Source organism: Nuphar pumila, chromosome 7 (genome assembly GCF_984573655.1).
Source record: "Nuphar pumila chromosome 7, dmNupPumi1.hap1.1, whole genome shotgun sequence".
NCBI classification, from domain to species: domain Eukaryota; kingdom Viridiplantae; phylum Streptophyta; class Magnoliopsida; order Nymphaeales; family Nymphaeaceae; genus Nuphar; species Nuphar pumila.
Window position 1 is genome coordinate 41,384,791 of NC_143255.1, and position 26,254 is coordinate 41,411,044.

Genomic DNA, 26,254 nt, shown 5'->3' on the forward strand with positions numbered 1-26,254 from the left:
CCTGTGAATGTTTTCTTTACTCGAAGGAGTAGACTCACTATTATATCTTTCGAGAGCACTTCTGAAAGTATTCCTATCTCTATGAGAGTAGGTTATGGGATCTCTATGTGGTTCTTCATTGATGTGTTGAGGACTCAGAATGGGTTTCATTATTACTTAAGTCATTTTGATTTGATTCATCATCACTAGTATCATCATCTTCAGTCAATAAATCAAACAGGAAGGAATAGTCTATATTCTCGTCATTAGTTTCAAGTTTTTCGAAACCACTAATATTTTCCAAGAAGCTCACATTTCTGGAAACATATAGTTTATCACTTTTAATATCATAACAGTGAAAGCCTTTTTGAGTTTTAGAATAACCAAGAAAGGCACAAGGAATGGCCTTAGGGGAGAGTTTGTCATTTTTATCAGTAAGGACAAAACATTTACATCCAAAAACCCTTAACCTGCTGTAATCAGGTTCTTTTTCGTATAATTTTTCAAATGGGGAAATCTTGTTCAAGTTTTTAGATGGAAGTCTATTTATGAGATAGACAGATGTAAGGGCTGCCTCAGCCCAAAGTTTTTTCGGAATATTTTGCGAAATGAGCAAAGTTCGTGTTGTTTCAATAATATGCCTATGTTTTCGTTCAACCAACCCATTTTGTTGAGGGGTTTTAGGACAAGACTTTTGATGGAGAATTCCATAATTTTCAAGATAACTTTTGAATTCATTAGAAAGATATTCGCCACCCGAATCGGTTCTAAGAATTTTTAAATTTCCATTGAATTGATTTAAAACCATCATATGAAATGTTTTAAAAGTTGAGAAAACTTCATGTTTATGTTTAAGAAAATATATCCAACTAAACCTAGTGAAATCGTCCACAAAGACAACATAGTATGAGAAACCTCCCTTAGATATCACCGGAGTCGGACCCCATACATCGGAGTGAACAATTTCAAAAGGTTTTGTTGTAAACATGGATCTTTGAGGAAAAGGGAGACTTCTCATTTTTCCAAGAATACATTCATTACAAACAAAATTTTCATTACAAAGATGCTTAATAAAAGGCAAATAAGAGATTTTAACAATGTTGGGATGACCCAATCTCTTATGCCATACATGAATATCTTTGTTTTGAGCAACATTACAAAATTGATTCTTGGGAATTTTAAGAAAATCAACATAGTAGAGGTCTCATCTCCTAGAGTCTTCCCCAATCAACTTCCCGGACTGGCGATCCTGTATCCAACATTTATCAAAAGAAAATTTTATATCGCAACCATAGTTCGAGAGTTGAGAAACGAAAAGTAAATTTAAGTTTAGTTTTGGTATAAGACGAATTTTTGGGATAAAGAAGTCTTGTTTTTCAAAATTGCCCATTCCTTTAATTTCAAGAGGTGTTCCATCCGCCGTTGAGACAAAAGATGAAAGAAAATTTTTAGAATAATCAGAAAGAAAACAAAGACTTGGAGTCATATGAAATGAAGCACCGGAATCAAAGAGCCAAGATGTCTTACCGAGAGAGGAAGAGGATGACATAGCGGCTCCAGAAATGCCTCCTTTGAGAAGAGGTTGAAGAGCATCCATAATTTGTTGAAGCGAAAGAGACTCATTTGATGACGAAGATCGTTCCTCTGATTGGGATGCTAAAGCCCCGGCAAGAAATTTCTTTCATTTGGGACAAATGGGTTTGATATGCCCCGGTTCTTTACAAAAATGGCAAGTTAATTTGCTATAGTCTCTCTTGCCATATCGATCATTTCCTCCTTGCCCTTGATTTTTGAAATGGGGTGGTTTGTAGGTCTTCAAATTATTTCCGGGTCTTGATACAACATTAACCACTTTATAATCACTTTGAGAAGGTGTAACAAGGATACTCGAGTTATTTTTACTAATCCCCATACGTGTTTCCTCACCACTTAGCTTGGTGATGACATCTTCAATAGAGGGAGATGTGAACGCGGATAGAAGAGAGGACCGAATTTGCTCAAATTCGGGTCTAAGACCATTTAGAAAGTTGAAAAATCGATCTTCCTCTAGTTGTTTGTGTCTTAATTCAATGGCTTCTTCGCTCCATTTTGGTTTGAGCATAGCAAGCTCGCCCCAAATAGATGATAGTTCGGCAAAATATTCCCGAATAGACAAATCGTTTTGTTGAAGAGTCAAAGCTTTCTTTTGGAGATAATATTTGTGAGATAAGTCCCTTGAAGTATACATTTTTTCAAGGTACAACCAAGCTTCGGAGGCCCTTTTAAACTTAATGATGTTGGCATTGATCTTGGTTTCAACGGATGAAAAAATCCAAGACAATATTTTGAAGTTCTTCATTTCCTACTCATCATGCTTTTTGGAATATTCTTCTAGGGCCTTTTGTCTATCTTCACCTTCAAGAATCTTAATATCCCCTTTCTCTATGATAGAAAGTTTGGGTTCGGGTTCGGATATGGAACCTTGAACGTATCCCCAAAGGCCGTTCCCTTTGATATGGGCTTTCATATTGCCGGCCCAAACATGGTAGTTCGAACCACTAAGTTTAAACCCAAGGGAGAAGTGGGAATCTTTTTCACCCATTATAGAGGAAAGACGATAAAAAATAATGCGTACCTTAAAGGATTTTCAAGCTTTTCTTGACAAAAGTTGCTTCTTAAGTATTGCCCGAAGTAGATGATTTACTCCAAAACTTCACTAACTTGAGGGCACGTTTTTCAAGGTACTTCACAAGTGACGAGATGCACGATCCTCTTCCATCAACGAGGCTCTAATACCATGTAAAAGTATCTCCAACAAGATACTAAGATCAAGACCTTAATATTCTTGATAATAAACCCGACACGAATGCACAATAAGAACACTTTAGAACACTTGTGCACAAAAGCACAACTCACAAATAACTCACAAATGCGCAAAGGCATAAAAATAATGGAATCAATTTATTGAGCACTTGGGCTTTGACTCAAAGCCATGAGAGAATACAAAGGGGAGAACCCTTATTTATAACAACACCAAAGAGGGTCTTGGAGGGGCTCCACTTATAGACGTTGGAGCCCCTCCAATGGTCACAAATGTGACCGTTGGAGGGGCCCAACGTCTATGTGAGTGGGCCTCCCAAGGTACCTTTTGGTACATTAAATAAAAGAAAATAAAAAATGAAAAAGAAATAAAAGAAAAAAATAAATTTACAATCACATTCAAAAAGTGAATGTGCGTAAAATAGAGGAAAAGACTAAACTACCCCTACGGCTAAACAAATAGAAATATATATTTTATATATATAATAAGTAGATACATATACATATATATTAATATATGTATATGTATTACCTTATATATCTAAAATATATATATTACATTAAATGTTTAGGTACATAATTTAACAGAAAATGCCTCCTGCTAATGTTTATGAGCCTATATGTACAAGCATGAATCTTTGAACTGACAGTTATGCACTTAATGTCAGCATGGTTGGCTATCCTGGAACTCAGTCTCATATTGGCTAAATTCAACTTTTAAGTCGGTGACTCAAGAATGTCACAGTTCTTTATTTAATCTATAAAAAGAAAACTTTTATAGACTGTAGCTTGTTATTTAAAAAAATAAATAAACTAAACCAATTTTTCAAGCATGCACGTACATACTACACACACACATGCACACACACACAAGTGAAAAATATTTTCCATACTCTGCTTCAGACCCTAGATGGTGCAAGGAAACCATCAAGAGTTTGGAAAGACCCATAGACACAGAAGCACACACACATAAACAATTTTCTGTGCTCTATATATAAATGAAAACTATTTTCTAAGTTCCCCCTCACACTCCAGATGGTGCAAAGAAAATAATCAAGAGCTTGGAAAGCAGAAGCCATGCTTCCACACTTCCCCTCAGATTCTGGATGGTGCTAGGAAAACCATCGAGAGTTCTGAAAGCAGATAACAAAAATGCAAAGATGAGTTTATATTTAGTATAGCACTGACACAGCTGGCACGATATGGTTATTTTCCAAAAACAGTTCAAGGGCGTCTTTGGTGTTTGTTCCTGACACACACCCACTATTTAGTTTATTACAAAAATATGAAGAATATAGAAAGCACGAAATATGCATTGTACCATGTAATGTGTCATATGTATTGCATAGTATGTCTGTATATGGTACATGCACAAATAAAAAATGCAAAATGCCAGAAAAAAGAGTACAACAACAATGTCTGCTGCTGTACTGAGTTGTTTGCTGATCAAATGAAATTTGCATCAAAGAAAATCTAATAACAAGCTAGATTAGGCTAAATCAAGAGAAAACCATCTGAGGTATAATCAAGTTAGAGGAACACTACGTCCCTTGCAAGATTCATACATTTTGATGTGTCAATCTTTCCATCCTGCATGCAATGATATTGACTTAATTGATTTGTTAAATTCAAGGCTTTGAATTATTTAGCTGTCAATGTTTGTTTATTTATTCTAACAGTTTTATACTCTCTCTCACTCTCTCATCTGCATGTTATCAATGCCTTCATGTGTGTATTCTGCATGCGTGATGCCTTTTCCTTCAGATTTTGTTGGCTGGGCAATATTCCTTTCTGAAACGTATTGTTATTGTCCAGATAATAAATGTTTACAATCAGGAGTATGAGAGTGCGGCAGCTTTTTGGCCAGCTGTGCACAGTCGGATTATTACTAATTTGATAATTTCACAACTGCTCCTAATGGGATTATTAAGTACAAAAGGTGCTGCTCAAACAGGCCCCTTGCTTATTGCTCTTCCAGTTTTGACCTTTTGGTTCCATAGATTCTGCAAAAGCCGCTATGAGCCTGCATTTGTTAGGTTTCCACTACAGGTAAGTGGAATAGTATTCCAATTCTGTTACACTAATATTTTTATTGACAATTTGTTTCATTTCCTTATTTTCGGATAACAGTTGAAATTTTTTGTTGTCTAACTTGTGTTATTCTCTTTGATTTCGAAACAAAACCGCTCAAAGAGATTATGAACAACCACAGGATAGTTTGAGTCTTTGTTTCAGGCTCACTTGATGCACTGTTATATATATGGAGAGAGAGAGTGAGAGACTTTAATATGTTGCTTTTTTCATGTAGGCACACAAGTTTTGTAACGACCCCAACTCATACCCCTTGGAAAATGCGATTTTTTTTTTTTTGCTTTCTAAGAGTTGCGAAAAACTTCCCATAGACTCAGGGTCCTTACAGTTCCAATTTCAGCTAGATAACCATACACCACAAACGAACTTACATTTATCATCCACAACCAAACCAAACCAAACCATTTTATTGATGAATTAAAGACAATCTCAAAAGTAGTCTCATACTCAAACCTATAGTGAAGTAAACCACTAGACAAAAGCAAAAGAGACTGAAAGAAACAAAAAGTAGAGCCACTATGTGAAAAAGGTGGAAAGGATCCGACCCGATCCACGTCGATCCATGGATTGTGTACAGCCATGTAACATATTCATAGTTATGTATTATAACCCACTTAGACTATCGGGTCTGGATACACCAGACCCGAATCCATATCACTGTATTGTAACATTATAAAACATCTTTTAGGTCACGATTTTATGATATGAGAAAAACAGAAAGCGTAATAGCAAAAAAACTTGTGTTTCTTCTTCGTCTCTCTCTCTCTTTTCTCTATAGGTGAAAACCTTTCATGGTATCAGAGCATAGATCCGACTGAGGCTGAGAAGGATTCCGGCAAGAGCGAAGTTCGGAAAATCGAGGTTCTTCTTTCCCCTTCTCCTTTTTTTCTCTGTTCCCCATTTCCCCTTTTTTTTCTTTTGTTCTTCCCCATTTCCTCCCCTCTTTCTGAAATCTACTGTGTACCCACACCTCACGTGGGTTTTTCTTTTGTTCTTCCCCATTTCCTCCCCTCTTTCTGAAATCTACTGTGTACCCACACCTCACATGAGTTTCTTCCTTTGGTGAAACCGTGATCCACATGACCTCTATTCACGTGGATTTCATTTTTTTTGGTGAATCTGTGATTCACGTTTACGTGAACACAGACACCCACTGTCTCTCCTTAATTTATTTTCTTGATCTGCCTTACCTAATCTCCTCTAAGTCTGTCTTTGCACATTCGATTTTTTTTTATTCTTTACTGCTATACTGTGAAACTTGTCCTTTGATTATCTATTTCTATTCTTATAAAAAAAAGGGGGTTCTTTTAACGTGTGAAGGCATCCTTCATCTCATCAATCTCAGTTTCTGGACTGCACAAAAAAGGTTCAGAAACTGAGTTCCCTGCATTCGACAGCCTGCGATTCTATATTCCAAAAAAAAAAAAGGCTGAACTTTTTGTGAACACTCTGGTTGACATTCTCGTTGTTTCTTTTCAAATGGACCTTTATCACTCTCAATCAAATCTTTCTTCAAGCTTCCTCAACCAACTCATCTCTGAAAAGTTGAATACCTCAAATTTCTTGATTTGGAAGAGACAAATTATTTCTTTTATAAGGAGTCAAGGTCTCTTAGGTCACCTGGACGGAACCACTCTTGTTCCACCAGAATTTGTCCCGAGAGAAGAGAAAGATGATCAAGGGGTGAGTTCGATCGTGTATGTCAAAAATGTAGAATTTCTCAATTGGGAAAGGAAAGATCAATCAGTTGTTGCATACATCACCTCAACCTGTCTCAAGAAGTTCTAGTTGCCATTCCCGACAATTGTACAGCGCTACAACTCTGGGAGCGACTGGTTCAGACGTATTCGCAGGTTTCTCAAGCAAGGATGGTTTTCCTTAAAAGAGAATTTCAGTTGTTAAGAAAAGAATCCATGACCATCATGGAATATTTGAACAAGATAAAGACCATCACAGATCAGCTTGCAGTTATAGGATGTGTCGTAAGCGACAACGACATGGTGCAGCAAACTCTGAGTGGATTGGGATCTGACTACAATATGATAGTCACTTCACTATTGTGCCTTCCTGCTCTTCCTTCCTTCGATGCGTTACGGGCGAAATTGATTCAGTATGAAATGACTCTGAAGGGATTCTCTGAAGAAACTCACATCCACACAAATTCTCAAGAAGCTTTTGCCACAGGAGTGACTTATGGTAGAGGACGAGGATGAGGAGGACAAGGGCGAAATGGATACCGAGGGCGTGGTCTGCTTCCCACTCCAAATATGTCTGCCCATGCGCAGGGATCAAGATTCGGCCCCACTTGCTTCTTTTGTAACAAAAAGGGGCATATCAAGGCGAATTGTTGGCACAATCCAGAGAATAAAGGAAAGGGCCCACAGACAGAAACGAAAAGAAAGTTCACAAATACCAGAGATAGTGGAGAGATCAAAGATCTACTAATATCTGCCTTGTAAGAGTTGAAATTGAAACAGAGTGATGAAGGCACTTGGTTTGTTGACTCAAGAGCAGCGACTCATGTGATAGGTGATGCAGGTATGATTTCTAATCCTATTCCTTATTTTGGAAAAAGTAAGATTGTTACTGGAGATGGATCCCACCATCCTGTTACTCATGTTGAAAAAACTGTCATTCTTATGTCACATGCCACTCTTACTCTTTCTGATGTTTTTCATGCTCCTGACATTAAGAAAAGCATCGTCTCTGTCTCCAAGCTTATTGATGATAATAATGCTTCAGTTGAATTTACTCCCTTCTCTGTGCAGGTCAAGGACCTACGCAAGAGGGAAACATTCGTTGAAGGAAAAAGACGAGGCAATATGTATGTCTTTGAAGAAGCTCCATGTCATGTTGTCCGCCCTGCTCATCTGAATTCGAAGCCTTCGTTAGAGTCGTGTTCATCTTCTTCTGCCAGTGTTTTTAGTATTTCTGAATGTAATAAGTCATTCTTATGGCATAGTCGGTTAGGACATTGTGAGTCATTTCATTAAGAAACTTGTTTCTAATACTCTCATTCCAAAAGAAAGTCTTAATGGGAATGAGAGCAGTCATAAGTGTTCCAGTTGTCTTTCATGTAAGAGTCATGTATTGCCTTTCCATTCCATTAATAAGAGAGCTTCAAAACCTTTTGAGATTATTTGTTCTGATGTATGGGGACCCGCCCCAATTGTCTCTAGATCTGGAAGCAGATACTATCTAATCTTTGTTGATAGTTATTCTCGATACACTTGGATATATTTCATAAAGAATAAGTCGGAAGTCTTCTCTTTGTTTCAAAATTTTCTTTCCTTGGTCAAAAATCAATTTTCTGAGTCCATTCAATTTTTTCAATGTGATGGAGGTGGGGAATTCTCATCCCGTGATTTTGTTTCTTTTCTTCGAAATAATGGAATAGGAAGAAGGGTGTCCTGCCCCCACACCCCTCAACAAAATGGGATTGCTGAACGAAAACATAGACATATTGTTGAAAGTGCCATGAGTATGATTCATGACAGTCATCTCCCTATCAACCTATGGACAGAAGCCTTTCATTCTGCCGTGCATGTGATAAATAGGCTGCCCATGGTTGTTCTGGAAAATAAGTCTCCTTATCACTGTCTTTTTGGAGCTCATCCTAGTTATCATGATTTGCGTGTCTTTGGTTGTGTTTGCTATGTGCATATTGATCAGTCTCTGAGAAACAAGTTTTAGGACAAAGCCCAGAAATGTAGGTTTGTGGGATATGCAGATGACTACAAAGGATATAGGTGTTATGATCCCATCAACAAACGTATCAGAATCTCAAGAAATGTTGTCTTTGATGAACAAAATTTTGATGACGGAGCTGATGCAACGAATATGTCAACTGAAGTTTACTATCCGTGGTTGAGTTCAGAACTTTTTGTTGACTCCAATGAAGCATGCTCCTCAGATTGTGTGCAGCAAGAAGAGAGTTTTGAAGACACTGGGACGTCGGGATCACAGAATACAGAAGAAGTACCAGGTAGATACAAAGGCATTGTCTATTCTAGACAAAGACCGACAGCATCAAGTCATTCAGATCATGTCTCAGACGGCAATCCGACTCATTCTCGTACTCTTGAGGTCAGAAAATCAAACCGCATACGACATCCCATTGACAGGTGGGTCAACTATAACAACTTTTCATTGGATTTTCAACTCTTCTTAACTGCTCTCTGTTGAAGACAAGTGGTTTTAAGTGACGTTCTTTTATATTTAATGCTATTTGTAATTTTGCCTTTATTATGGACTTGGCTGTAATTTTTTCTTTAAGCCTCTCTCTATTTAACATAGAGAGAGACCCTAATAACAAGTATCGAGTCCTCTCTTCCTGTGCAGCCGTCTCTCTCTCTCTCTCTCTCTCTCTCTCTCTCTCTCTCTCTCTCTCTCTCTCTCTCTTCTCTCTCTATCTAGGGTTCGATGCATCTTCTACATGGTATCAGAGCTTAGCCGATCGTGGGAGCGTGATCGATAGCCGATCGTGATCGTGGGAGCATGATCGAGTGTGATCAAAGCACAGTCGATCGTGGAAGTTTTCTCGATCGTGATCAAACTTCTATCTAATGAAACTATTTCTCCAATCAGGTCAACGATTAAATTTTTTTTTAAGATCTGATGAAAGATCTGGGCGTGCTGCTGGTTGTGGATGCTTGTTGTGGGTTTGGTAGCTTCTCGGGTTTTTTTTTTTTGTTTCGTGACTACCTATTGTCGAGTTTCTTCTTCGTTGTGAGTTCCTGCTGTGGTTCTTTGTTGCCGAGTCTTATTTCATTCCAAGTTGACTCTGTTGTCGGTAAGTGTTGACGAATGTTAGTTATTTCATTCCCTGGTGAGTCTGCGGTTGCTGTTGGTGATTCTGCATATGTTTGGGCCCTGTTTTTTCGTGATTTCATGGCGTGAGACCTTGATATCGTGGACATGGGTACAGTTTGCACTGAACCACGTTAGCTCCTATGTGTTAATCTATTTGCTTTCTGATCTGCCGTGAATGTGTGAAAGATATCAGTGCTTCTATCCTGATATTTCAGCCGTGAATGTGTTAATCTATCAATGTTTTGATTTCAGCCGTGATACCTTGATATTTGGGGCCTTGAGTTTTTTTTTATCGTGAGTTCATGTTGTGACTTCCTAGTTTTTGAAGAAACAGCAATAAAAAAAGTAGTGGTGTTGCTTGTGATTGAAAAATGACTGATTGTCGAGCTGTATATGTTCGAGGAGCAGCCCATGTTATGAACCAGGTTCTGCGTATGCAGAGTTATGTTGGTCGTGATTCACTGACGTGCTGAAAAAAAAATTATGGTTGTGGGTTGTTGTCCCTTACTGTAGTGAGTTTTTTTTTGTGTGAACAGTTGCTGATTGTCATATCGGTTGATGTGTGGGTGGTACACGTGTTTCTCTGATTTGATTGGAGTCTGTCTAGTTTTTTTTTTGTTTGTTGAACCAGAAGTATGGTTGAAACTCCGAAAGGTGATTCAAAATTGGAAAATATTGGAGAATATAAAGCTTTTGCCAATCCATTTTCGTATGGCTCGTTTGTAAGGTTGAATGAAACTAACTATGCTAGGTGGTCCAGAACATTTATGATGTCGGTATCTGGACATCGTAGAAAACATGTCTTGTTGGAAGACGAACCCAATGAAAAGGTGGGAAAATATGTTACCTGGAATGAAGATAATGACATAGTTATGTCATGGATTATGAATAGTGTCGAACCTCATATTGCAGATGGTTTAATTTACTATAATACAACCAGACAGATGTGGGACAATCTTCGAGATACGTACTCACAAGAGACTAATGTGAGTCGTATCCTGCAAGTTAAACGGGAAATATATAATTTACAGCAGGAAGATCAAACCTTGGCCCAGTACTATGCCTCCGTAAAAGCTGCCTTTGAAAGACTTAATGCTCACAGACCTCTTTGTTGTTCGAAACAAAAGGATCATCAAGAACAAACTATGGTTGCTCAGTTTCTTACAGGTTTATCTTCAGAATTCTCTATTGCAAAAGTCCAAATGTTGACTGGTTCAGATGTACCTACTCTTGCTGAGGCATATAATCGTCTGAGTAGACTTGCGATCTCTCTTCGACATTCTCAGTCTGTGACTCAGTCATCTGCTTTAGTTGTCTCATCTGGTTATGGGCGTGGAAATTTTCAGAACATCAGAGGACGAGGTCGCGGACGAGGTGTGGGAGACAGAGGAAAACTTCAATGTACATTTTGTGGAAAATCTGGACATTTAGAAGATCGTTGTTGGGATAAGCATGGCTGGCCAACCCCCTCTTCATCAAAGTCATATGCTCCTAAAGCAAATGTTACTACTCTCGAGGCACTGGAAAATATCTCTGCAAATGAAAGTAGTATCACCCTTAGTCGTGCGGAATATGATGAGCTGATAGCTCTTCGACCTTTGAGTTTCACCCCTCCTGTAGCTGGTGTTGCCTATTCAGCCGGAAATCATCTTCATTCGACTGATAGTAAGTGGGTTATTGACTCTGGCGCATCCTGACATTTGTGTGGAAATTCACGTGTTTTTTCAGATCTAAAGGATATTAAGGCTCAGCTTGGAGTCTCATTAGCCGATGGGAGCTCCTCTCCGGTTGTTGGTCAGGGAAATATTTCTATATCCTCCTCATTACAGTTGAAAAATGCTCTTCATGCTCCAAACTTTCCTCAAAGTTTACTCTCTGTTAGTTGCCTTATAAAAGAACAAAACTGTAGAGTAATATTTGATCCAATGGATTGTCATTTTCAGGATTTGCTGACGAGGAAGAAGATTGGTGGAGGCTATGAAGAAAATGGAATTTACTACCTACATCATCCAATGGGTACTGTTCATGCTGCAGTGGAACATTCATTCAGTCCTGTTCAGTGGCATCGTCGTCTTGGTTATCCTTCATTGTCAAAGCTTCGGTCGGTCTTTCCTCAGATTCCTTGCACCACATCATTTCAGTGTGAAGCATGTCAGCTGAGCAAGCATCATCGAAGTTCATTCCCTTCGAGTCAGAGTCAGTCTAGTAATAAAGTCTTTGAACTTCTTCATGCAAATGAATGGGGTCCTAGTAAGATTCCTACTAGGACTCAGTGTCAATATTATCTAGTTATTGTTGATGATTTCTCTAAGTTGTCATGGGTGTTTTTAATAAAGGAACGATCTGAAGTTTCAAGTATTCTCCAATCTTTAATTCTTGAAATAAAAACTCAGTTTGAATCTATTGTCAAGATTGTTCGCACTGATAATGCTCTCGAGTTTAAATCAAAAGGTCTGTTACAATTTTACCAAGATATTGGCATCCAACCCCAAACTTCCTGTGCCTATTCATCTCAACAAAATGGGGTGGCTGAGTGAAAACATCGTCACCTGCTTGATGTTGCCAGGACCATTATGATTCAATCCAATGTTCCTGCGTTATGCTGGGGTGATGCGATTACAACTGCTTGCTATCTGATCAACCGCATGCCTTCATCTTCTGTGGGTGATCAAATTCCAATTCATATCCTAAAACCCAATACCCTCTCTTCTCCCTCTCGCCCAAAGTATTTGGATGTGTTTGTTTTGTACACAAACTTGGCCCTGACCGTGATAAATTAGTTGCTCAAGCTACAAAATGCATATTTATAGGTTATCCCAAAAATCAAAAGGGATATCGATGTTATGATCCTACTTCTCGCCGAGAGTATGTCAGTGTGGATGTCTCTTTCTTGGAATCCACTCCATATTACTCTAGTACCGGTTCCCCACTGCAGTTTGATCCAGTTGAGTCTTGTCCATTACCTATACCTCCTTTTCCTTTGGAATCCGTATCCTTATTCCCGAACCAACCTTCATCCTCTTCCAGATTTCATAATCCTCCATTGGTATATGTGCGTAGAGATCCACCTCCACAAGTGCCTTCATCTTCTTCTTCCCCTGAGGTAAGTTCTACTGACAATAGTGATCTTCATGATGTTGATAACAGGCCTATTGCTCTACGAAAGGGGACACGACAATGTACCTTATATCCTATATCTCATTTTGTCTCTAATGCTAGAATTGGAAATCAGATGAAATCTTTTATTTCAGCCTTATCTGCTGAAACTATTCCTCTGAACTATCAGCAGGCAGAGCTTGATACTCACTGGAAGCTGGCTATGCAAGAAGAAATTGATGCTTTAATATCTCAGCATACATGGAATCTAATTGATTCCCCAGCAGATGCTGACATTGTTGGATGTAAATGGGTATATACCATAAAGTACAAATCTGATGGTTCTATTGAAAGGTACAAGGCCAGATTAGTTGCAAAAGGGTATACTCAGACATATGGTATTGATTTCTTTGAAACTTTTTCTCCTGTTGCACGGATGGGTACCATTCGTCTTGTTCTCTCAGTAGTTGTTCAGCATGGTTGGAACTTGTACCAATTAGATGTGAAAAATGCATTTCTATATGGGGATTTATCTGAGACCGTTTACATGCAACAACCTCCAGGATTCGCGGTTGAGGGGGAGTGTCAGAAGGTGTGTAGATTGAAAAAGGCAATTTATGGCTTGAAACAAAGTCCTCGTGCATGGTTTCAAAAGTTGTTTGAAGTGATGTCACGCTTTGGCTTTAATAGGTCAGCAGCAGATCATACACTATTTATAAAGAAAACTAACTCTGGTATAATTGTTATGGTGGTATATGTGGATGACATCATTCTTACAGGAGATAATGTGAAAGCTATTGAAGCCACAAAGGCTCATCTTCAAAAACACTTTGTTACAAAAGACCTTGGTTCACTCAGGTATTTTCTGGGTATAGAAGTTGCAAGGAGCCGTGAAGGGATGGTTTTGTATCAACGGAAGTATGTTCTTGACTTATTAAAGGAAACAGGAATGTTGGGAGCTAAACCAACAAATATTCCCATGGACCATAAAGTTCCGTTGTTTGAAGAAGGGTCAAAACTGGTTGATAGCAAAAGCTATCGCTCCCTAGTAGGGAAGCTACTGTATGTAACTGTGACCAGGCTGGATATTGCTTTAGCAGTAAGCAAAGTTAGCCAGTTTATGGACAAGCCAACTGAGGTACATTGGAATGCAACTATTATGATTCTCAGATATCTAAAATCTTCACCTGGAAAGGGGTTATTGTTCAGGAAAGGTGGAACTCTGAAGATAGTGGCCTATTCTGATGCTGACTATGCAGGAACTGTAGTGGATAGAAAATCTACCACAGGATTTTGTGTGTTTCTGGGAGACAACTTGATCTCTTGGAGAAGTAAGAATCAAAATATGGTTTCTAGGTCGAGTGCAGAATCAGAATATCGGGCTGTGGCCCAAACAACTGCTGAATTGATGTGGGTCCGTACTGTTCTTCATGATCTTCAGGTGAAGGTTTCCTTTCCCATGACCATGATGTGCGATAACAAAGCTGTAACATATATAGCGAACAATCCTGTATTTCATGAGAGAACAAAGCACATTGAGGTTGATTGCCACTATGTAAGGGATATGGTTCAAGCTGGTCATATCACTACCAGATATCTAAAGTCGGAAGACCAAGTTGCAGATATGTTTACAAAACCTCTTGTTAGACCAAATTTCTCAAAATGTTGTGACAAGCTGAGCATGATTGATATCTATGCTCCAGCTTGAGGGGGAGTGTTGAAGACAGGTGGTTTTAAGTGACGTTCTTTTATATTTAATGTTATTTGTAATTTTGCCTTTATTATGGACTTGGCTGTAATTTTTTCTTTAAGCCTCTCTCTATTTAACATAGAGAGAGACCCTAATAACAAGTATCAAGTCCTCTCTTCCTGTGCAGCCGTCTCTCTCTCTCCCTCTCTCTCTCTCTTCTCTCTCTCTATCTAGGGTTCGGTGCATCTTCTACACTCTCAATAAGGAAGAAGAGCCCACTATGTACTACCAGGCAGCCACTTCTACCAAGTGGGTAGAAGCCATGAATGATGAAATGCAAGCCTTGCATGAATATGGAACCTGAAATGTTGTTGGATGTAAATGGGTCTACAAAATAAAGCACAAGCCATATGAAACTATTGAACGGTACAAGGCAAGGCTTGTGGCAAAAGGATTCACTCAAGAAGCAGGACAAGACTATGATGAGACCTTTAGTCCGGTTGTAAGAATGGGAACAATCCGAATTATTATTTCCCTGGTTGTTGAACATGGATGGAAGTTGAGTCAGCTTGATGTAAAAAATGCATTCTTACATGGGGACTTAAAGGAGGAAGTATACATAGAGCAACCCCCTGGGTATCAAGAACAAAATTGTAAAACTCATGTGTGCAGGTTAAAAAGAGTTATCTATGGTCTGAAGCAAGCATCTCGCTCATGGTTTGATAGCTTCTCGCTAGAGATTCAGAAACATGGATTTTCACGTTCCATGCTGGACCACTCATTATTTATCTTTAGAAGTCAGATTGTGAGCACTCTGTTATTAATTTATGTCGATGATATTCTCATCACAGGAAACTCTGCGACCCACATCCAAGAAGTAAAAGAGTTACTAGGTCAGAGGTTCAAAATGAAGGATCTGCTCATGGCTTGACACTCACTCAGCACAAGTACACCGTAGACGTTCTCAGCAAGGCAGGCATGCAAGACTGAAAACCTCTGGGAACTCCGAGTGTGCTTCATCAAAAACTTAGCTCTCAGGATGGAGATCTGTGTGATGACCCCACCAGGTATCGAAGCATAATAGGAATGTTACAGTACCTCACATTCACCAGATCTGATATTGTTTATTCAATCAATCAAGTGTCTCAATTTATGCATGCGCCACGTACTGGACATATGGAAGCGGTCAAGAGGATCCTTAGATATCTGAAAGGGACTATTGGGGATGGATTGATATATTCACCACAGTCATATGGCAAAGATGAGCACGGACTCACTGTATATTGTGATGCAGACTGGGCAGGAGATCCTGATGAACGAAGATCTACATCAGGATATTGCGTCTTCATCGAAAAAAATTTAGTCTCTTGGAGCAGTAGAAAACAAAAGGCCATCGCTAGATCAAGCACTGAGGCTGAGTATAGATCTATGGCTGCTGCTACTGTCGAAGTCACATGGATCAGGCACCTACTAACCGAAGTAGGAGAAAAGATTTCCCACACTACTTTGCTATGTGACAACCAAAGTGCTATCAATATGTCATTCAATCCAATACATCATAGTCATGCCAAGCACATTGAGATCGACCAACACTTTGTGAGACAGAAGGTTGAAGAAAAAGAGATTGAGCCTGAGTTCGTCAATACTGAGAGACAAGTTACAGATCTATTTACCAAAGGGTTAACAAAGGATCGTTTTTGGATGCTTAAAGGCAAGTTGTTCATGGTCCAAAACCATGATCAACTTGAGGGGGGGTGAAAAAGGTGGAAAGGATCCGACCCGATCCACGTCGATCCATGGATTGTGTACAGCCATGTAACATATCCATAGTTATGTATTATAACCCACTTAGACTATCGGGTCTGGATACACCAGACCCGGATCCATATCACTGTGTTGTAACATTATAAAACATCTTTTAGGTCACGATTTTATGATATGAGAAAAACAGAAAGCGTAACAGCAAAAAACTTGCGTTTCTTCTTCGTCTTTCTCTCTTCCTCTCTCTCTTTTCTCTACAGGTGAAAAACTTTCACTATGTCCGTAAGTGAAGCGGTCTGAAAAAAATGTGGCCCTAGTGTCCCCTTAGAAGCTAGTCGACTTCATTGATTACCTGCGGCTGCAAAAAACCATAAAAGTAGAGGGTCAGAAATCCGAATAATTCTGCGTCCAGGTTCCTCTAATGAATCAAATAAGAAAAAGAACATAAACAAGATTCATGTAATAGTTTAGAGGGATACCGTTATAACCAATTCATAAGACAATTAACCACTCATACAAATAGGAAATAAACATTAAGCATGAGAAAACATTAACTAAGCAACATGGATCACAATTTAAGCAATAAGAGAATTTAACATGCATTTAGGAAACAACATCATGCATTCATTAACATATAACAATTAGGGGAACAAGTAAACATGCATGATCCAATGCATAGCAGGAATATACATAATTTATGTGCAATGCATGAACCCTTTATTCTCTTTCATTTAAGTTTTTCTTTTTCCATATGCATGCCCTATTAAATGCATACAATTTAAGTTCCTCTTTTTAATTATCGTTGCCCGCGGATACACTAAACGAGTAAAAATCTTCGAAGTCAAGTAGGGTTCCCAGGCTGAGTTTCAAACTTAGCCCTCGACCGATATCAGGAAACAACATCATCCATCGAAACATTGGAAAACAGCATCCAATGTCGGGGACACCATAGAAAATAGCATCCACTGGCGCCACTTTCTTGGTATACAAAAACAACATATGTGTCAAACACACCACCCTCAGGCAAAGTAGCAGACTCTTCCTAAAACCGTGGCAAAGAGAAGAATCTCAATATTAGGTTCAGGGGCAACAACAACGCACACGGAGTTTTTGTATCCTCACAGTTTCTTCCAAACCGCAACCTCCAAGATTCCCACAATAAAGAAGGGACATCACGGAAAACATAAATTACATTGTTCTTTACTTTCCTTTATCTTATTATTAATCCATCTCTTTTACATTTGCAAATCAGCATGCAAAATTAATAAGATAGGCTTGCAAATCAACATGCAACACTAAGCTTACAAATCAGCATGTGCAACTCTTCACGGTCTACCACCCATGGCAATAATAGAACAGTGCAATTAAAACCATAATATAAGTATGATTTTTGTGATGCATTTAAACAATAAAAGAAAGAGCAACCAACGCTCAAGGCTCTCCAGGCCAATGATGGTTCATTTAGACCATCGATGCATCATACGCAAAAACCATAACCACTTGCAATGTATGCAATGATGTCAACCTGCTTCCAAATGCGTAATTATAACAGTCAATTTAACCATGGGCATTATGTTTCGCATTCATATGCATGTGTTCACCATTCATGTGCCTTTACGAAATCATTCCACATGCATTCACTCATGAATCATCTCATTTAGGACAAGTGAACAACTCATGCATTTATGTACACACATCAATTCATGTATGCACATGCATTTGAAACAAACTTCATATAGTATGATGCTTAAACACATCATATCAAGTCAAAGCATATAAAAAAAAAAATTCAAATCTCGACATGTCTTGAAAACCAAAATACATGCACATCACACATTCTGGGAATTTATATGCATATTCAAAGATGTAAATATGTATCATGTGTACACCACAAAAATATTCATAAGCGTGTCTTTGTTCAATTCAAATGCATACTCAAGTCAAATGCATACTTTTATTTATGAACCAGTTCCTACTTAAAATATGTGAACACGCACGCCATGAGGTACGTGCCAAAATACATAAATTTAATGTATACACTATGGGGTGTCTTCAATTGTAAAACAAAGGAACCGGTAGGGTTGTCAAATTCTAATGAATAATAAACTATTGACTGTAACCATGACTACAACCATAAACTGTTGTATTCAGATGCTGGAATTTGTTTGTCATCTCAAGTACAACATTAAATAGAAATTCATAGCGCTTATTGCTTACAATCGGTTGTAAGTATATAAGGTTTTACCTGAGTAATTGGCAGCACATACGTCATACGTTCAGATTCAAGAATTAAGGTCTAACATGCATGTTATGTATTATGTTATGTGATGTTCTAAAGAACATACCCAACCCAGGCAAATGCAGAGTCATGCTACAGCTCAAATGTAATTCCCACTATGTATTACTAATCCAGAGTCGTGTCGTAGATTACTTCCTGTAACACCCCGAAATTTTAACCCAAATTTTTGAGGATTTTTTTTTTAAACAGCGGAAACAACAAATACTATAAGGTTAAACATTCTGGAACATTACAGTGGAGAGCAAACCAAATCATTTATTTCATTTCAGTTTCAAATGAATAATAACATCAGAGTTTAATGACATGTTCTAATAAATAAAAAGGAAACCAAAATATTCCGGGAACAGTAAATCCAAAGTCTCGATCCAAGCCTTATCTCGCAGTCGCCTATAACTCTATTCTTCATCTGAAAAATGATAAATTTATAGGAATTAGACTATAATTGTCTAAGTAGGAATTACTGTAATTTTTCTTGCAGGTATATCATGTGTCAAGTATGTGATGTGGGTGTCATGTGTGATCTTCAGCATATACAGGATTAAATAAAGAAACTACACAACAACCATAACATGTATATCATTTAATCTAACAACCACAACATTTGCATGGATAACATTTAGTTGCACATCAACATTATTCAAATATCTCACATGTTACAATTTTTAAAGCATGCTAAAAGTACAAAACTATATTCTGAAAGAGTTATGAAGCTATAAATCTAGCAATTTACTCAGTGTGATACCTAAAATGTTCTAATTAATGTTTAGCTTTATTTATCCCGCGGATATACGCGGGCCGAGTCACCCATAACGGAAGAGAACATTCGGGGGTTTATTATTCATGGGTGTTTTATTAACCCGAACATTCTAACTGAAACTGTAAATCCTAAGGGAGCGGCTAGTGACCGAGAGAACCTCTCAAAGGCCAAAACCAAAACAGGATGCATCCCTAACTTCTACAGAAGAACAAAGACCTACCACCTAGGACATATTGGTAGTTCGGTTCCCCCCAACTCCGAGGACTGTGGACCAACGAGTCACTTTAGCTCGAAACAGTTAAACACATGTTTTCGAAGTTTTGTACCACCTACCCTCTCCAAGGTAAGCCCGAATTTGAGTGGGTTAATCGTTTCATTTAATTATTTTTTCAAAGCACAGGGGCGTTTTCCCAATTACCTCCTACTACTATAGTAGTAAGTTCTCAACCTTTAGTCATTTTACCAAGGTACACATACATCCCAATTTCTCTTTTCATATTGATTGCACAAACCCACTCAGAGTGCTCTGGTACCTTTAAACCAGTCAAGCACACAAGCTCTGATACATTTAAATCAGTCGGGCATTCAACATTTAATATTAAGTTTTTCATTAGTTTTATTGCCATAGCACACAAGCTAACAGTCCAAGTACCCGCATCGGGTATTCAACCCATATTGCCCATTAGGCAAGGTTTCCCAAACGACACTAGTTGTAGTTCATTCAATTCATTTTGTGTTATGTTCTAATGTAATATGTAGAGTCCCTTTAAGATAATTGAGCATGGTATATATACACAAATAGCTAATGAAGTACTACAAAAATAACTCACACAGCCTATCTAGAGCCTGTTAAAATGTAAACTGCAATATATATATATATATATATATATATATATATATATTATTTAATATTATTATATTTTCTTTTTCTATTTTTTATTTTCTTTTTTAGCATCTAGTTCAATAGAAACTAGATATTTTGATCCAGTCACTTGACTGTGCAAGTAGCTGTTGGACTGTAGTCCAACAGCTATAATAATAAATGCTATTGGACTGTAGTCCAACAGCTATATTAAGAGACGTTGGAATCCAACGTCTCTTTTTGGAGAGCTCAAAATGAGCTCTCCTCTCTCTCCCATTTTTTTGTATATATAGGGGTGAACCCCTTAAATGTAAATTACAATGCTTCTTAAGCATTTTGTTCATGAATAAAGTATTGTTTATTTTTCAAGTGTTCTTCCTTTTATACCCTTTCAAGGGTCATGCTTGTAGTGTCTCCAATAGACACTTGTTTGTGAGTTATTTGTGCATTTGTTGAAGACCACCATTTCATTACATGGTATCAGAGCTACGAAATCCTTAGATCTTGAAGTGCTTCTGCCTCGATTTCCGTGCCACATTTACAAAAGGTGTTTCATCACCTTGTTCTTGGCTCAAGAAGATTTGTTTGAAGAAAGGCGAACTTGTGCTACAAAAAAAATTTGGTTTTGTATCCTCTCTTATTCCTTTGTCTACTCTTTTTCTTTTCTTTTTATTTTTTTCTCTCTCTCCTCCTATTTATTCCTCTCTTACCCTTGTAAAAGATGGATGACAATGATAAGATCACCATCATTCCTATGAAGCTAAATGATACTAACTATGTAATGTGGGCTTCGATTATGAAGCACCACATTTGGGGAAAAGGTTTATGGGGTATAGTGGATGGTTCCGATTTGGAACCTAAACTATCTCTTACCAAGAAAGAGGGTGATAAAGAGGTTCCTCTAACGGAAGAAGAGAAGAGTAAGGCGTTAGCCACTTATGAAAAGAAATGGAAAGAATGGAGGATAGGGCATGCAAAAATTATGTCATGGCTCATCAATAGCATAGACATTAAAAAATGCTCTAGTCTAGCTAAGTTTGAGCATGCCGATAAGGCTTGGGAATACCTCAAAAACATGTATTCCCTTAAAGATATTGCACATGTATGCAATTTACAAGATAAAGTTCGGACAATGACTCAAAAAGATAAAACTATTCGAGAATATTATAATGAGTTGTCCGAACTTTGGGAAGAGTTGGCTCTTCTTGAGCCCAAATGGCATTGTGCCGAAGACATCGAGCTTCGCCAAAAGCAACTCGATATGGAACATTTCTATCAATTTGTGAATGGTCTAAAGCCGGAGTTTGAATCCACCAAATCGGCCCTTTTACATCGTAGAAAAATTCCTTCTATTGTTGATACTATAGAAGAGCTCACTATGGAGGAAAATAGACTTAGAAAAAGTACTCCAAAAGTTGATGATGACTCTGTTTTAGCTGTATCTAGACCGGGGAATCATACTCGTACTTACAAGCCGCCTCATTTTGGAAGGCAAAACAGCGACTTTGATAAAAGAAAAGTTATTTGTCATCATTGTCATGAACCGGGGCACTATAGGCCTCAATGTCCAAAGTTAAAAAGAAGAGAAGAAAAAAGAGTTGCATCTGTTGAATCTGAGTCAAAAGATCAAGATGCACCTGTGTCTATGGCTCAACTGATGGAAATCCTTCAACCTCTTCTCAAAGGGGTATCCTCCTCAACCGAAGCCTCAACTGGAGCGGCAGTTGCATCTTTCTCCGGTCCAGGTAACTTTCCTTGGCTTTTAGATTCTGATGCTTCTTTTCATATGACCCCAAATGTTAATAGTCTATCCGAATGTCTTAAAAATAACTCAAGTGTGTCAAAGGTTTTTACAGCCGATGGCACATCTCTCGAAGTAAAAGGAATAGGATGTTTTGAAAATCTTCAAAAATCCAAAAGATTTTTTATCCCAGAAGTTAGATATATCCCTAAACTTAATTTGAATCTCTTATCTGTCTCGCAAATATCTGATTATGGATGTAATATCTCCTTCTCTTCTCATGGTTGTTGGGTACAGGATCGCCAGTCAGGGAAGCTGATTGGGGAAGGCCATAGAGAAGGAGGACTTTATTACATGGACTTTTTGGAATTACCCAAGAATGCATTTTGTTATAATATTCAGAAATTAGAATTAGATTTATGGCACAAAAGGCTTGGCCATCCTCATATGTCTAAAATTCAATATTTTCCAAGTTTGGAAAAATTTTGTAATTCTGAAAATTTTTCTTGTAAAGACTGCATTTTTGGCAAAATGAAAAGGTTACCATTTCTTAGTAGAACTTTTGTTTCCTCACGACCACTTGAGTTAATACATTCGGATGTTTGGGGCCCCGCACCAGTTATTTCCAAAGGTGGTTATACATATTATGTCATTTTTGTTGATGACTTTTCTAGACATACTTGGATTTATTTTCTTAAACATAAATCTGATGTCTTTTCTAACTTCCAAATATTTCATAAAATGTTTAAAAATAAGTTTCAAAATGATATTTCTGTTTTTCGCACTGATTCAGGGGGAGAATTTATGTCCAACAAATTCAAAGACTATCTCAATTTACATGATATTACACATCAAAGATCATGTCCACACACTCCACAACAGAATGGCCTAGCCGAACGCAAACATCGGCACATTATGGAAACTACTAGGACATTGCTAATTGCAAATCAAGTTCCAAAAAGTTTTTGGGCTGAAGCGGTCCTAACCAGAGTTACCGGAAGCGCCTAGCTAAAAGGGGAAGCGCGCTTCCCCGAAGCGCGCTTCGGAAGCGCGAAACGTCGCGCTTCCGAAGCGTGGGGGGAAGCGTCCCCCTTTTTTGGGAAGCGTGCTTCCCTTTAATGGGGGACGCGTTTCCCTTTAATGGGGGACGCGCTTCCCTTTAATGGGAAGCGCGCTTCCCATCACGCTTCCCCCTCGCTTCCCCCACGCTTCCCCCTCGCTTCCCCCACGCTTCTCCCACGCTTCCCCTGTTTTTTTAATTTTTTGTATTTTTTATTTTTATTTTTTTCGCTTCCCCCTCGCTTCCGAGACGCTTCCTAGGTCGCTTCCGAGACGCTTCTCGAATCGGTCCTAAGTAGTCCCACGCTTCCCCGCTTCCTAAAATTTTGAAAGTGCCTCGCTTCCCGTATCGCTTCCCGCTCCCGCTTCCTCAACTGGCAACCATGGTCCTAACTGCCACCTACCTCATTAATAGGATGCCATCTTCCTCATTAAAGAATACAACTCCAATAGAAAAGCTTGTTAATTTAACTCCAGATTATTCTAGATTAAGTCTTTGGATGCAAATGTTTTGTTTTCACCAACAAAAATGATAAACTCTCTCCTCGTGCAATCCCATGTGCCTTTTTAGGATATGCTGATAATAAAAAAGGCTACAGGTGTTTCGATTTTCAAAATGACAAATTATATGTGTCAAGAAATGTATCTTTTTTGGAAAAAGAAAGCTTCTTTGAATTTGAAAAATCCAAGGATGTCACTGAATACTCGTTTTTAATTGATCCAACTTCAAAATCCAATGAATGTGATGTTGGATGTGACCTTGACAATGATCAAAGTCCTATTGTTGTTGAAAATGATGATAATGAAGAGCAAATCCATAGGGATGTTAGTCTACAATATTCAAGACGTAGAGAGCAAAATCTTCCATGTGCATTACAAAAATACTCTGAAGTCTCACCTAGAAGAACGTCTAGAATCTCTAAACCTCCAGAAAAATTTGTGTCTTATGAATCTTTTTCACCCACGTATAGGGCCGCCATTACATTAATACAATCATATGTTGAACCATCATCCTATTCTCAAGCAAAAAATCATATAGAATGGATAGAAGCCATGAAAATAGAATTGGATGCACTAGAAAAGGCCAATACTTGGACGATACAAGATATTCCTCCGGGTAAGAAACCTATAGGTTGTAGGTGGGTATACAAAGTCAAAACCAAAAGTGATGGGACCCTGGAAAGATATAAGGTCCGTTTAGTAGCAAAAGGATATGCCCAAGAGTATGGCATCGATTATGAAGAAACATTTGCTCCTGTGGCCCGTATGACCACTGTTAGAACTTTAATAGCCTTGGCCTCCATTAGAACATGGCCTATCTTTCAATTAGATGTCAAAAATGCTTTCCTGAATGGGAATCTCGTTGAAGAAGTATACATGGAAGCCCCACCTGGTATTAGTATCCCTAAGGGTAAAACTCTTCGTCTAGAAAAAGCTCTTTATGGTCTTAAACAGGCTCCAAAAGCCTGGTATGACCGATTTAGTCATGTTATGCTTGATATTGGTTTTCAACCTTGTTTAACTGACACTGCTTTGTTTGTTAAGAAATCTGATGCAGGCATCATTATTCTTCTTCTCTATGTGGACGATATGATCATCACCGGAGGCGACAAACAGGGAGTTGCAAATATCAAATCTCTTCTTAAAACTCACTTTGAAATGACTGACTTAGGTTTATTAAGATATTTTTTAGGCATTGAAGTTGCTTATTCCCCTCGGGGGTATTTGATATCTCAATCTAAATTTGCTCTTGATATCGTTTCCAGGTCTGAAATTACAGATGATAAGAAAGTAGACACTCCAGAAGTTGTCAATGTTAAAATGAAAATTGATGATGGAGAACTTCTTGATGATCCTACTCCTTATAGACAACTTGTTGGAGCTCTTTCTTATCTTTCCATTACTAGGCCAGATATAACTCATGCGGTTCATACAGTCAGTCAGTTTCAGCATGCTCCCACCTCCGTGCACATGGGAGCGATTTTGCGTATTATTAGATACTTAAAATCCTCTCTTTCACGAGGACTCTTCTTGTCTGCTTCATCTTTATTAAATTTAATTGCATATACTGATGCTGACTGGGGAGGTGATCCCAATAATAGACACTCAACTACTGGTTTTTATGTGTTCTTAGGTGAAACCTTAATTTCGTGGAGGTGCAAGAAGCAGCAGAAAGTCTCTCTTTCCTCCACCGAAGCTGAATACAGAGCCATGGCAACCACCACTATGAAGGTTGTTTGGCTCAGACGATTGCTAGCGGATATGGGAGCTAAAGCAACGCAAGCTTCAAAGATGTACTGTGACAACAAAAGTGCGATCTACATTGCAAACAACCGGACATTCCATGAGCGCACTAAACACATTAAGATGGACTGTCACTATGTCAGAGAGGAATACTTACATGGAACCATTGATCTGCCATATGTTACATCAGAATATCAATTAGCAGACTTCTTCACCAAGCCTCTCGCTGCTCTCAGATTTCACTTCCTCTTAGACAAACTTTCGCTCATTGTACCGTAAGTTTGAAGGAGAGTGTTAAAATGTAAACTGCAATATATATATATATATATATATATATATATATATATATATATATATATATATATTATTTAATATTATTATATTTTCTTTTTCTATTTTTTTATTTTCTTTTTTAGCATCTAGTTCAATAGAAACTAGATATTTTGATCCAGTCAAGTTCCTGTTGGAACTTGACTGTGCAAGTAGCTGTTGGACTGTAGTCCAACAGCTATAATAAATGTTGTTGGACTATAGTCCAACAGCTATAATAATAAATGTTGTTGGACTGTAGTCCAACAGCTATATTAAGAGACGTTGGAATCCAACGTCTCTTTTTGGAGAGCTCAAAATGAGCTCTCCTCTCTCTCCCATTTTTTTGTATATATAGGGGTGAACCCTTTCAATGTAAATTACAATGCTTCTTAAGCATTTTGTTCATGAATAAAGTATTGTTTATTTTTCAAGTGTTCTTCCTTTTATACCCTTTCAAGGGTCATGCTTGTAGTGTCTCCAATAGACACTTGTTTGTGAGTTATTTGTGCATTTGTTGAAGACCACCATTTCATTACAAAGCCTGCCAATTCTGAACCCAACATGTGCAAGAAATAAGTCTTCACATGTTCCTCCAACAGGTGCAGAAAGTTTTAGAATAATTAAGGACACAGTCCAGCTACAGTGGTTGGACCTGTCAGTGGATTACCCATTATGTAACATCTGTTTAGGAATATAAAAAGAAACGGATGCCATTGTACACAAACCACAAAGTCAAGTTAATTTACAAAGGT

General features: G+C 38.2%; 1 protein-coding gene across 3 annotated transcripts in view; it reads left to right on the forward strand.

Moving 5' to 3' along the window:
* The window catches only part of LOC149832041 (hyperosmolality-gated Ca2+ permeable channel 1.5-like), a 138,023-nt gene that overhangs the window by 97,122 nt on the left and 14,647 nt on the right, over positions 1–26,254 (forward strand). For all 3 annotated transcript variants that reach the window (XM_090014277.1, XM_090014278.1, XM_090014279.1), the window contains exon 11: positions 4,594–4,827. In XM_090014277.1, the coding sequence (XP_089870403.1) occupies positions 4,594–4,827 (234 nt within the window). The remainder of the gene's footprint in view (positions 1–4,593; positions 4,828–26,254) is intronic.